The 15,263-nt window shown below is 38.8% G+C and overlaps 1 protein-coding gene across 1 annotated transcript; it reads left to right on the top strand.

The window, feature by feature from the left end:
* Positions 1-6,910: 6,910 nt before the first annotated feature.
* Positions 6,911-9,871, top strand: LOC121368859 (atrial natriuretic peptide receptor 3-like). The gene is made up of 2 exons (XM_041493609.1): positions 6,911-7,604; positions 9,801-9,871. The coding sequence occupies exons 1-2, from the start codon at positions 6,911-6,913 to the stop codon at positions 9,869-9,871; spliced, it is 765 nt and encodes a 254-aa protein (XP_041349543.1).
* Positions 9,872-15,263: the final 5,392 nt, after the last annotated feature.

The following is a 15,263-nucleotide window of genomic DNA, read 5'->3' as shown; positions in this document are numbered from 1 at the left end:
AGAAAAATAACAAGTCCACAAGTTTAATTTGGAGTCTTAAAGGAACCTACTTTTTAAACACTGAGGCATATTTTTCACTATTGGAGCCGTTTATGATCACTGAAATCAAACACTACTTATATTTTGTTGTTTAGATTATCCAGTTCCGTACAACCGAAGTGTTTATGGTTATCCTGGCGTTTCTAATACCACAAAAAGCAGTTTTCGTATTTTTAAAAACGCACGTGCGTCTAAGAAGTAACTGTTACGGAGTCGCGTTTTAGTTTATTTTTAAGAGTATTTCAACGTCAAATTTGTTACAGATTTGTAAATTAACCAAACTTAGTGTCCATTTTTACGGGTTGAAATTAGAATCTAGGTGAAAATTATGCCCCAGTGTTTAAAAACTAGGGTCTGTCTCTTTAAATATTTGATAGCGACATTTTGTTGGTATTGGTCTGCTTGACTATCTTCGTCTGTCCGTCTTTCTGTCTGTAAGTGTGTATGGCGACTGTTTGAAGAACATTTAATTATTTTGAAGATGCGTCATGGTTTTTATAAACACACATCGGTATGAAATACGCAATGTATTAAAGGTCTGACAGTGACGTATTTCGGTCACCGAAGTGAAAACTTAGTGCGTCCGTCGACCGTAGAATCTTAATCAAGTGAAACCGTACACTCACATCATTTCAGCGATGATTATTTAATCATGTACAACCCTTCGCTATCACACATCAAATGATAATATTATTTTCTACGTTCGTTAAACATGTTTTCATATTGCGAAAATAAAAAGAAAAGTAAATAGAAAGTTAAAGTTTGTTTTGTTTAACGACACCACTACAGCACGTCAATTGATTTATTAATCATCGGCTATTGGATGTCAAACATTTGGTAATGTTGACATATAGTTTTGGAGAGGAAACCCGCTACATTTTTCCATTAGTAGCTAGGGATCCTTTATATGCACCATCCCAAACAGAATAGCACATACCACAGCCTTTGATATAAATAGTTTACAGTATGTCTACCCACTCGGTCTGCTCGTAATTTTGATGATTCTCTTTCTGTGCAACTCAATTTAAAACTATCATGGTCGACTCATGTTCATTATTCTAGAAAGGTGAGGAGGCGAATATATAATAGACTTACAATGTATACACACTGAAGTAACTATGAACACGTTTTGGTTTACGGCGTGCAAATTCTGAAAATACATAAATTAAAAAATAAACGTTCACATAGACTGTTGCGTTTGATGCGTCTGCGACGTGCACTGTGTGGGCCTGTAAACCATAACGATTATGTCATTGCGCTGGCAGCATGCCTTTAGCACACACACGCATAATCTAGTCTAGACTCTCTCATTGAAACCATCCAGCCAATGCTCCACAACTGGTGTAACAAAGACCATGGTATGTACTATCCTGTCTGTGAGATGCTGCATATAAAAGATCCATTGCTGCTAATCGAAAAGAGTAACCCATGAAGTAGCGACAGCGGGTTTACTCTCTGAATATCTATGTGATCCTTAACCTTATGTCCGACGCCATATAACCGTAAATAAAATGTGTTGAGTGCGTCGTTAAATAAAACATTTCCTACCTTCCTTCCTTTATCAGACGCACGCATCACCCTGAAACTAATGCATTTCTATATTTTAGCCGGACCGCACGCAAGCGCCGCATCCAGTCAATATGAGCCTTAATAATAGGTAGCCACTTTAGGATTATTATCTTTTTCAGCTTATAATTTTGGACAATATGGAGTTACTGGTATGATTTATTGTTTAATGTTTGGGCAATTCCACGGTAACTGACGCAACATTCAGACATTTTTTAACGTCTTGATTTTTTTTTTAAAGTATTCAATAAAATTCTTAAGAATGTTTTTGATTGAAATAAATATGTTGTGACAAAGTCATGTCAAAAGAAAATTTCATTGCATACAATCTCAGCACAACTACAATCACAAATGAATTGTGGGTAACTGACGCAACAAAAAAGTAACTTCTATTTGACATGTATTTGAAGTATCTGAATCTGAAGTATCAAGTTTTCAGGTATATATAGAAATGTGTAGTGCACAGGTAATCTATGATCACTAGAACAAGAGAACTAACCTTTCTACAAGGAATTTTTTATTAACCTTTTTATTAATGGGTAACTGACGTAACACTCAAAGTAACTGACGCAACATTTGCGAATCATAAAAACTAATAAGAACCTATTTTAAAAATAAAACATTTGTCTTTGGCAACTGGTTCATCTAAATTGTAAGAAATACATAAATCTTGAAAGGAATTTTAAAAACTAACAATAGGGGTATGTTCAGGGTGGTGGGTTGGGGGTCAACCCCCCCCCCCCCCCCATTTCCCAACCCTATCCCTGCTCAAAGCAAATTATTATTATTATTGTAATATGCATATACATGCATTTGTCACGATGAATTTTACTTGTAGAATGCAAGAAATTGCATTTTAGGACATCAGGTTCTCACAATTTTTCACCCCCCCCCCCCCCCCCCCCCCCCCCCCGTAACTTGGGCAGTTGCACCCTCGATGCCAGCCAGTTTAAACCCCCACTCCCTTCAAACATTTTTGCACACATGCCTCAACAATGAGACAACAGCTTACGTTTACATGTACATCTTGATTCGAAGTGTAATGATTTTTTGTTGTTGCAATTTCCAAGTATATATACTGCATTCACTTTCTTATCACATTACCATATGACTGAACTGAACCAAATATTTCGTAAGAAATCGATGGGAATAAGGCAGATATTGTAAATAACCAATATTCTTTCTTTAAAATCTGGGGTTTTTTATTCTTAGCATGCTGTCCTGTCTCATTTTTTTTCTTGTTTGATTTCAATTTGTCTTGCTCCATTTTTCACTATTCTCTGTTCTTTTCCCTCTCCAACCTCTTTCTGTCTTCGTTCAAATGTGCTTTATTCTCATTCATTTTCTAGATTGCTGTCTTGGGAGGTATTCTACTAAAAACATCAGCAACTTGAGATATTTTTAGGAGTAGTAATCAATTTATCAAATGAAAGGACATTTGCTATTTAGAACTATTAAATGGGCAATTTCATAGTTGCATAATATATTTCCAAAAATTATTATTATTTTATTTATCTTTTGAAATGTAAAGATTATTCTTGAATTAAGTTACATGCCCATAAAACATTACAACCAAATAACTTCATTTACAGGTAAAAAAGAATTATATCGTTACAAAATTAATTTCAGGTGACCAACAGTTAATTGCGTGAAATCACATTTTTAATTTGAGTTGCAATTGCACAATGACAAAGGATTGGCTGTTTTGTTGAATAACTAATGCAAACTGTTTATGTACTTTACAATTTTAGCTAAGAATTCATGGGAAACCACTGTGGCGGTGAGGTGTAATGTTGATTTATTTTTCTGAGTTAATTATGAGAGATTATGTTTGAAATCATCTAATGTGTAGTTATTTATCATAAATAAATGTAAAAATAGCAAAATAAGTGACTTGCCACTACATGTATGAAACTGCAATTTTAAATTTGTGTTAACGGTATTTATTATTGAACATTATAGATACTGTTTACAATAAACGGTGCTGTACATATATTAATCTAAGCTAATGAAACTTTCAAGTGCAAAGGTCGAGAAAATTCTTAAACTTATTGTAATTTTTTTTATAGCACTCACTCTAGTTTGGGAATTAACACATTTCACAACCTTACAATATGCCTCCAAGAAATATAACAATGAAAAATAATGTATGTGTTAATGTGTTGCGTCAGTTACTGACTGGGGAGTTACGTCAGTTACCAATAAATTTTAATTCTTGGTGTGCCCACTTAGATTATTATGTTGCCATATTGTGTAACCATGGCACAACTAAGAGAATATAAAAAATATATAATTTATGGTAGCACTGTAGGAGGTCAGTATTAAAATTAAGCTTCAAAAGGTAACTGACGCAACAAGGTCATGCTATAAGTTCAAGTTTTTATTAATAAAAATCTATTCCAAATTTATTAATTTGTGTTGTTTGGAAATTACAATTAAGATCTTAGAAACAAAATGCAATGCTTACCTTCATCATATTCATCCAATTTTAATGACATTTTTGAAAAAAGATTTTAGTGCAATTTGGGTTCTAGTCTTAGGAGGAAATAGCACAAATTAAAGATGGCCGCCAGGTCACATGGCAGTTTTGAATTAAAACCTGAGTATTTTATGGTTTATTGATTATCAACAAATAATTCAATATGAAAAATAAAGGCATAACAGTGGGGAAAAAAATCACTCCAGAGGTATCATTTTTCGTGGAATTGCCCGTTTTGAAACGTCCGCTAGACAGGTTTATAGGATTCACGGTAAACCGAATGACCACATCGGGAACCATTAAAAATAGTTAGCGAAAAACGGCTGACCGAACATATGGCCGATTTCCTGTTTACTTTACGGAACAGTAAATATCTATCGTCCCAATGAGAGAGAGAGAGAGAGAGAGAGAGAGAGAGAGAGAGAGAGAGAGAGAGAGAGAGAGAGAGAGAGAGAGAGAGAGAGAGAGAGAGAGAGAGAGAGAGAGAGAGAGAGAGGATCTTTAACATGCCCATGTACCACTAAGTTTCAGGCATGTCTGTCATGGGCCAAGTCTTTGAATAGCCAGTGGCCTGGTCAGGGACAGAATAGATGAAACCACACTAATATGTATGAACTTGAAATGAAACACCAGTCTAGTTTGTAAAAATGGAGGTTATGGTGAACAAAAACCAAACATTGAAACTTAATCGAGTTGCTTCCAAGAACTCTTTACTCTTTAATTATAAAATTAAAATATTCGAATTACAAAGTAAGCATAACGTTTTTAGTGTAGGTACTGGGTTCGCATCCCGATACCGGCTCTCACCCAGAACGAGTTTTAACGACTTCATGGATAGGTGTAAGGCCACTACATCGACTTCTCTCTCACTAACCACTTACCCTCTTTCATAGACATATGGTCCAGACAGCTGAGGTGTGTGACCAACACAGCGTGCTTGAACCTTTATTGGATATAAGCACAAAAATAACTGAAATATAAATGAATCAACCAACGACCCTAATTTGAAGATTATCGTTTAATAATAATTACATGTGGTTACTAGCATTAAAATAACCGAATGATTGTGTTATATTACCCTTTATCATCCATTAAAGGATTCTGTAGGAGATATCGCTGGCACTACAATTTACGATATCTCCTGCGATAGTTTCCGCAGGAGATATCGCTTCTTATAATCTTGATTGGTCAAATTTTAATCACAAGACAGAAGAACAGAACAGAACAGAACTGTATTTACTCTTAGGCCGTAAACCACGGCATATGAAGTACATAATACAATTATACATATATTTTGTGTATGTTTCAGCGCTAAACCTATCATCCCACTGCCGTTCTGTTAGTTAACGAGTCTACCGCTGCCAAATATAGTGATATTCAACCCACATTACTGACATTGTTTACAACTGTCACAAATGAAAATAATGATAATGGATGATAAAAAGAATATCCCCCTCGTATCTTGTGATATCATAATTTTACAGCACTCGTTGATAAAAGTATAAAAATCCTCGGCAAGCCTCGGATTTCATGCTTCTATCAACTCATGCTGATAAATTATGATATCACAAGACACTCGGGGAGTATCCTCTATATAACTTACCAATGATATCCATGTCATAAACCCATGTGATAATTTTAGTGTATTAAACCGGTTAATAATGGTATGGAAATTTGCAAGGTCTCTAGGTAATGTGTTGCTGTGGATGGGTCATTTGCTTACAAGCTAACAAGACCTGTGCACCTGAGCGTAACGTTTTCAAAGCTTTAGTTAAAATGCGTGACGTCAAACTAATTTGTGCTAATCGTTATCATGTCATATTATCGATTTGCGGCGACTTTGGTACTGTGATTTACTAAAGATTTAATTAAAATGTTATGTTAGAAGTGTTATAGGATAAATAGAATTCGCTAGTCCTTTTTTTTTAAATATGTAAAATATCAACCTCGTCTAGTTAATCGGTATTTGTTGAGGCTCTGCCGAGGCAAATACCGATTAACATAGACTCGGTTGATATTTTTCATATTAAAGAACACTCGTGACGAATCCTCTATTTGTATTACATTATATTTTCAGGAAACGGACCTACAGCTCAGTGAAGTTCTTGAATATTAAAATTGCTTGGTTGCATACTACAGACCAGCCATGTTAAGAGAAGAAATGGTGGACTACCGTCACTGTGTATTCTTTGAATACTTACGACCCTCTGTCGAGGCATAGGCCTACTAAAGTGTGAAGACTATTCCGGTTTTTGGAGACAAAAAGAATAAGAATAAGAATAATTTATTTGCATAACACCCGCATATGAGCAGAGCAAAAATAACAAAAATTTCCATGATAAATCGTCTGTGATGTTAAAAAAAGAATCTGTTGTGTGGTTTGTTCGAGTTTCACTAAAAGCTTTCTCCAAAATGGCTTTCTGGATGCGGCGTTGTTAAGTGATTCCCAGGAAGTTATTCTTAGGCTTTCTTTGTTGTATACATGCATTTGTGACTCAGTTGTTTGCTACCTTGCAAAAGTCGGTATCGAATTCTGTGTTTCGTGACACAGCCTTGGTGAAGTCAGTACACTTGCAACCGGATGACCATTGAAATCATATCCATTAATGTTGAATCAATACTGTGGTCGGTCATCATCACCACATTCTAGTATGATCTATTGCACAACAAACCCCAAACCATATAGGAATACATCACTGGAACCTATTGTAACTGTCTCAGACTCCATACAATGACAACCGTCTGTTGTTTTCCCCATAATGATAGTTGTCGTTTTCCCATCATGACTAAGTGAATGAAATTACGATTCGGAAAGAGAAACAAAAAATGATTTCTTGGCTGTTGTGTATTCTTCTTCTTAACTTCTTGTGTGGATCTACTGGTTACCCACCTCATCGTCCCATCTCTATTGCGACCCTCGTACCAGCAGACGAGCGCCGCTTGTTCTCCATCAAAAGGGTGTCTCCAGCCATCGCCATTGCGATAGACAAGGTGACTGCCAAAGACGGAATACTACCTTACAGCATCATCAACGTCAAGTACCGGGATTCGCAGTGCTCTATAGCCGATGCCATGAACGAGGCCATCAACTACTACGTCAAGAAGGAAGCTGACGTGTTGTTCGGCCCGTGTTGCGACTACGCGGCGGCCCCAATTGCCCGCCAGACTCGCTACTGGAATCTACCTATGGTGACGCCGGGCGCCATGGCAAGGGATTTTGCCATCAGAAAGAAGAACATGTTCCCACTACTTACAAGGATGGGGGCGAACTTCGATTCCCTCGTGGATTTTCTTGTTTCTATGCTGAACCACTTTGGATGGTCGAAAGTGAACATTGTGTATCACCCGGATGGACAGAGCTATGTGGTCGAACGATTCTGCCACGTGGCCACCGACGGGATCCACTATGGCATGAGGGCCCGCAAAGGCTTGCATAACTTTACCCAGGATTATTTCAAGTTTGACTACGATTCGGAAATCGTTGAACAGATGAAGGAAGAACTTGGGAGAGAATTTGCAGGTAAGTTGTGTAGAAAAATCATCTAGAAAAATCATCTAGTCATATCTTATTAAACTTTGTTATCTCGATGTTGAAGGTACCATAACACATTCTTGATATCCGTGGTTCGAGATATAAATAATAGGTGTTGGTGGAAATTATTCCATATAACAATGTCTCAACCTCCAGATATCCGAGACATCCGAGATTACAGATGTCGAGGTAACAAAGTTTAACAATAACAAGTGTTTCAACAATTGATCTTTAAGTTAATCACGTAATAAAAGTGAAACATTAAAACATAGCACACCTTAATGCCATTTTCAAAACCAGCTTACAAATATATAAGTATTAATGAAACCATTAGGCTTTAACACATGGAGAAGGTTGAAGCCCAGTGACAGTGACACTGGCATTGGTTTGAGAATAAACAGGAGAAACAAAAATCATCAGCACCGATGGTGTAGTGGTTAAGCCATCCGTCGGCTCTAAGGCTGGTAAGTACCGAGTTCGGATACCAACATCACATCCCATTCTTCTTCTTCTTCGAATGCTCAGACGGGGACCCCAGAGCAAATGTTGCTGTGCGTTGCAGGTTTTACCTGGGACAGAATAGTTTCTTCTTCAGGGGTTCATCTGACGTGGTGAGTGAGTCAGTCAATCAACCAGTCAGTCAGTCAGCCAGCCAGCCAGTCAGTCAGTCAGCCAGTCAGTCAGTCAGTCAATCAATCAATCGTGCTTACATAAACTGAAGGTTCAAACATGTCGGAATTTCCCCTGAAAAATGCACCCAAGGCAGGGCAACATAGAACGAGAGAAAGCTTGCCAATATATTGTTAACATCATTAACGCGGTGTTTATACATGCGCTTCCAAAACTAGTCCACGAAATGTGGGAGGAAGAAGCCCTAAATTTATTTAGACACAAATTAAGTTACCGTACTTGTAGCAGCAACAGCTCTGGAATCTTTTAAAGGACAACCCGTAAGTGCAGAGCCGATAGTGTTATCTGAGATTCTCCAAATAATGACATTAACTCGGGACATGAATGGTTACTCGAAACACTACTCTCGAATCTTTCAGGTGTGGTGCCTGACAGAATGGAAATATGATTAGCTTAAAGTAAAACTCAGATTGATTTGGACACGCCAACATTCACGTTGTGAGTAGAACCCTCTTTTCTGACGAAGAACATGATAGGACGTAGCCCAGTAGTAAAGCGCTCGCCTGATGCGCGGTCGGTCTGGGATCGATCTCCATCGGTTGGCTCATTGGGTTATTATCTTTCCAGCCAGTGCACCACGACTGGAATATCAAATGCCGTGGTATGTGTTACCTGTCTATGGGATGATGCATATAAAAAAATCCTTGCTAATAATGGAAAAATGTAGCTGGTGTCCTATCTAAGACTATATATCAAACTTACCAACTGTTTGACATCCAATAGCCGATGATTAATAAATCAAAGTCCTCTAGTGGTGTCGTTAAACAAAACACACTTTAATTTTCTCTTTTCTGACAAGGTTAACTGATCACTTTCGAACCTATAGCTAGCCTAACCTGTCTTGGACAAAAGCCCAAGTTCAGCCAGCTAACGTTTCGCTAACGTTCGCGAACTATCTGCTTGGCTTTTGACGTGACCATTGGTGTACCGTGAAGCGTATAAACCAGCCTAGCGGACGTTTTTCTGCTCGGTCTGGCTGAACTCGGCCAAGGTGTCGAGATCTAGCTCAGTTGTTAGAGCACCCGGCTGAGGTGCATGGGTCGGAGGATCGAACCACCTCGGTGGACCCATTCTCTAATCGAGTTTTCCCCTGTCCCCCACGACTGGCGTATTAAAGGCCGTGATGTCCTGTCTGTGAAAAAGTGCATATTAAAGATGCCTTGCTGCTAACTGAAAAAAAAGAAAACAAAAAGCAGGTTTCTTCCCAAGACTATACATAACAATGTTTAAATGTTTGACTTCCAATAGCTGATGATTAATAATCCAATGTGTTCTAGTGATGTCGTTAAAACGTTTCTAGGACAGAACCTTCTAGTCTGGTGTGCTTATAAAACTTTAAAGTCTTCGACGCAAGACTCTTGAGTATGAGACTTATACGTCATGACAATGCCATACAAATTGCAAGCATATGACATCATTAGAGATTGAGTCTGGACTCTAAATGTTTTATAAGCACGGGCCAGCTGATGAATTTAGAGGTTGTGTTCAAAACAGGCGTGCGTGAACAGTTCTGTGATGAAAGCATGCCAAAAATTACCAACACCCACATCTTGCACCTCACCTAGACTAACTAGAGAGGCAGTAAACCACGAAACAGTCCTGATAAAATAGGGGCAAAATTTAGATCAGTTGGTTGAGTGCTCGCTTGACGTGCTTGCGTCGCAGGATTGAACCACCTCGGTGGATCTATTTAGCTGATTTTTTTTTTCGTTCCAACTAATGCACCACAACTGGGCAAAGGCCGTGGTATGTTTTTTTCCTGTCTGAAAATGCATATAAAATATCCCTTGCTGCATTAGAAACAAATGTAGCAGGTTTCCTCTGATGACTACGAGTCGGAATTGCCAAATGTTTGAGCCGATGATTGATTCATCGATGTACTCCAGTGGTGTCGTTAAACAAAACAAACTTTTTTCCTGACACAATAATATATGCTTTTGTCCAGGTAAACCGGCCTCCGTGCAGTAGTGGTTAAACCGTTGGACTCAAGACTGATAGCTGCTAGGTTCGCATCTCGATACCTGCTCCCACCCAGATTGTGTTTTAAACACTCAGTGGGGGATGTGCAAGGCTGATGCCGATACACCACCTTCTCACTGACTGACCACCAACAACTAACCAGTAACACAGATAGCCGTGATGTGTGTGTGTATGCTCAGGAAAGCGTGCTTGAACCTTAATTGAATATAAGCTCGAAAATCCAGTTGGAATGAATTTATCGTGAAACAGACATAAAATGACACTTTCAAATAAAAGAAAATGTTTTTAGTATTCCGCAGCCACTTGTTACACTGATATTTATGTATTATAACTGATGCTTAATGGTGCCATGCTAGTAAAGATGGATTTATTTATAAACTGTAAACCGTATTACGAGTTGCGAGGAATTACGTATTATCTGTCCCGAGTGAATGAATGTTGTAAACCCGAACCTTTGGCGAAAGTTTACAACATTCATTCACGAGGAACAAGTAGTTCGTAACTCTTCATAACGAGTTGGTTATTCACTTTATTACCCATTGTCACTTTTAACTTTTTAAATATAAAAAAATTCCTTTGTTATCTAAAAGCAATTCCATCAGTGACTGCGTCTCATAACCCTAAAGGCAACACATGACATAATACAAGTAACGATGATACAAGTAACGATGATACAAGTAACGATGATACAAGTAACGATGATACAAGTAACGCATTTTTGTTTTACAGCTAAATATTTACAACAGAAAATAATGCGACTGAAATTACATTAAAATAATATTTTGTGTTCTTTATTGTTAAATCCTGGCGAAGGAAGGAAGGAAATGTTTATTTAACGACGCACTCAACACATTTTGGTTATATGGCGTCGGACATATGGTTATGGACCACACAGATATTGAGAATGGAAACGTGCATATAAAAGATCCCTTGCTGTTTTATTATTAGGAATAGCTTATGTCACGGCTACAGGTTTCCTTTTTCTTTATCAACCAATTATTTGACAAGTAAAATATCGATATAACCATATTATGTTAGATACCAAACAGCCGTAGTTTAAAACGGAAGGAAATAGTTTATTTAACGACGCACTCAACACATTTTAATTACGGTTATATGGCGTCGGACATATTGTTAAGGACCACACATATATATATAGAGAGGAAACCCGCTATCGCTACTTCATGGGCTACTCTTTTCGATTAGTAGCAAGGGATCTTTTATATGCACCATCCCACAGACATGATAACACATACCACGGCCTTTCATATACCAGTCGTGGTACACTGGCTGGAGCGAGAAATAGCCCAATGGGCCCACTAACGGGGATCGATCCCAAACCGACCGCGCATCAAGCGAACGCTTTACCACTGGGCTACGTTCCGTTTAAAACGTGCTGAGGTTTCGTTAAACAAACATTCCCTTCCTTTCAAAGTGATGATCTGGAGCCATGCGTAAAATAATTTTAAGGCCTCGTACTAGAATAGTCGATTGCATAGCAATCGACCGGCCTCGGTGGCGTCGTGGTTAGGCCATCGGTCTATAGGCTGGTAGGTACTGGGTTCGGATCCCAGTCGAGGCATGGGATTTTTAATCCAGATACCGACTCCAAACCCTGAGCGAGTGCTCCGCAAAGCTCATTGGGTAGGTGTAAACCACTTGCACCGACCAGTGATCCATAAATGGTTCAACAAAGGCCATAATCCTGCCTGTGGGAAGCGCAAATAAAAGATCCCTTGCTGTTTCCTCTAAAAAAAACAGTGTCAGAATGACCTTATATTTGACGTCCAATAGCCGATGACAACATCAATGTGCTCTAGTGGCGTCGTTAAATAAAAGAAAATTTACTTTTTACTTTGCATAGCAACCGACCAAATCGTAATGTTGCCTTGTCTTCTTGCACGAGGCACTCGTATTGTGTGTCGTCGCCTTTTCATTGTTGGGATGTTCCAACGATCGATTATAATCGAAAATTGATCGGTTTGGCTCTACCGATTTGATTATCGATTATAAAAATCCACAATCAATTGTATGGGAAAATGTTAACTGTAATTGTTCCTCCAGTCTAGATGCTAGAATTGATTTAAATATATTTGGGTTAGTGCTTTTTTTTTTATCATGTCTACATAAAGAAAAACATACGGTATATTAAAAATAGATATTAAAGGTAAAATGGCGTATGCTGTAGTGATGTCATAGCCTACGATGGTTTTACGATTTCGTAGCGCTATGATAGCTTCGAAAATATGGGCCCAGTTTGCGGTGAACACGGCAATATGTACATGGCCTTATTATTCAAATCCTTCTTATGTTCATATATTTCTAACCGATTGTGTAATCGAAAGTTGATCGGTTGGTGCCAACCAATTATGACCAATGATCGATGATGGAATTCCAATCGATTCCCAACGCTATTACAATGTGTCTCGGGCTGTTCTCTATCGCTCTAGAAACACGATGCGGGAATTGGCCCTATCGGGATTCCATACCGTGAAGACCAAATTGGCTTAGACATTTCATTATCCTTGTTTAGCGTTACGCCACTTAGGCCGTACTACGATATTTACGCAACAAATAGCTTTTTTTACACAGAAGAGTAATCGCTAATAGTAAGAGTCGTATAGCTCTTTAGGCAAGTCATTACTTTAACATGTGCTTATTTTAATTAACTTGTGCAGGGGCGGATACAGAAATTTGAAAAAGGGGTGTGCGAATTGTTTGGTGCATAAGTAAAGTTTGTTTTTGTTTAACCACCGCTAAAGCACATTGAATGCCAAGCATTTGATAATTGTAACACCAGGTTTTTAAAGGAAACCCGCATGTTTTTCAATTAGTAGCAAGGACACTTTCCCACAGAAAGACATGTTTTATTTAAGGACGCACTCAACACATTTTGTTTACGGTTATATGGCGTCAGACATATGGTTAAGGACCACACAGATATTGAGAGAGGAAACCCGCTGTCGCCACTTCATGGGCTGCTCTTTCCGATTAGCAGCAAGGGATCTTTTATATGCACCATCCCACAGACAGGGTAGTACATACCACGGCCTTTGAGTGTACCAGTCGTGGTACACTGGCTGGAATGAGAAATAGCCCAATGGGCCCACCGACGGGGATCGATCCCACACCGACCGCGCATCGAGCGAACGCTGTACCACTGGCTACGTCCCGCCCCTTTTCCACAGAGCAGCATGCTACAGACCATGCACTCGACACAGATAATAAGAGAGGTTGTCGCTACTCCATTTGCTACTCTTTTCGATTAGCAACAAGAACTCTTTTAATATGCCCCGTTTCACAGACCGAATAGTTCATACCTCTGCCTTTTTTAATAACAGTTATAGAGCACTAGCTAGAATGAAAAATAGCCCAAATGAGCCCATCGACTAGGATCAATCTTAAATCGATCACGCATCAGACAAGACTTTATCACTGCGCTACGCCCCACCCCAACACCAATAAGGAGCAGTGTCTCTCAATAAAGGAGGTACGCGCCATCTGCACCCTACATATTCGATTGACCCGCTGGATTTGTCCTACATCAACCATTTCTCACCATAACAGGCATATTAAAAGTTATTTTATGTGCCTTTCTGTCCGCGGGAAAAATTTAATTTTTTTTTTTTTTTGACGACAACTCTAGAGTACATTGATTAATTAATCATCGGCTATTGGATGTCAAACATTTGGTAATTGTGACATGTAGTCAGAGGAAACCCGCTATATTTTTTTCCATTAGACTGACAGGAAAGCACATTCCTCAATCTTTTTTATTTATTTATGGCAGTGTTTGAGATGGAAAAAAACAACAACCAGAGAATAAGTCCACTGACGGGATTCGATGCTTTGATCCAGCACCTGAGGCGAGCGCTCTACCGACTGGGCTAAATTCCGACCATGTTCTGTGGAAAAATCATATAAAAAGATCCCTTGATGCTAATGGAAAAAAAATGTAGTGAGTCTTCTTTGGAGACTACAGGTCACAAACGTTCGACATCCAACAGCTAAATTAATATTTAATTAATCTAAGGCCGTGGTATGTGTTTTCCTGTCTATGGCGTCTGTATATTAGAGATTTCCTGCTGCAAATGGACAAGTATGGCAGGTTGTCCCTGAATACCATGTGTCAGAAATATCAAATGTTTGACATCCAGTAAGTGATGATTAATGAATCAAAGGCCGTGGTATTAATCAATACTCGTATGTGGTATTGAACAAAACATATTTTAGCTTCAACTTTACACACCCACACACTTGAACACAGACACACACACACCAACACACTTAAACACAGACACACACCAACACACTTGAACATAGACACACACACCAACACACGTGAACACAGACACACACACCAACACACTTGAACACAGACACACACCAACACACTTGAACATAGACACACACACCAACACACGTGAACATAGACACACACACACACACACACACACACACACACACACCAACACACTTGAACATAGACACACACACACACACACACTTGAACATAGACACACACACCAACACACTTGAACACACACACACACACACACACATAGACATAGACACACACACGCACGGACACACACACACACACACACACACACACACACACATACACACACACACACACACACACACACACACACACACACACAGCACAGACAGACACACACACACACACACACACACATACACAAACAGACACACGCACAGAGACACACACATACACACACACACACAGCCAGTGCACTACGACTGGTATACCAACGACCGTGGCATGTGATATCCTGTCCATGGGATGATGCAAACAAAGGACCCCTTGCTACTAATGGAAAAAGGTAGCGTGTTTCCTCTAAAAAATTCTAAATGTTTGACACCCAATAGCCGATGTTTAATAAATCAATGTTCTCTAGTGGTGTCGTTATATAAAAGAAACTTTAACTTTTCTTTTGGAGTCGCCTTAAGATT

Source organism: Gigantopelta aegis, chromosome 3, assembly GCF_016097555.1.
Source record: "Gigantopelta aegis isolate Gae_Host chromosome 3, Gae_host_genome, whole genome shotgun sequence".
In the NCBI taxonomy this organism is placed as follows: Eukaryota; Metazoa; Mollusca; class Gastropoda; order Neomphalida; family Peltospiridae; genus Gigantopelta; species Gigantopelta aegis.
The sequence above is the reverse complement of the archived record's forward strand: the minus strand, read 5'-3'. Positions and strand labels throughout refer to the sequence as shown.

Coding starts and splice junctions, on each gene's coding strand:
- LOC121368859 (XM_041493609.1), top strand. CDS start 6,911: ATGATTTCTTGGCTGTTGTGTATTCTTCTTCTTAACTTCTTGTGTGGA. Junction 7,605..9,800: donor ACTTGGGAGAGAATTTGCAG/GTAAGTTGTGTA, acceptor TGTTCAAAACAG/GCGTGCGTGAACAGTTCTGT.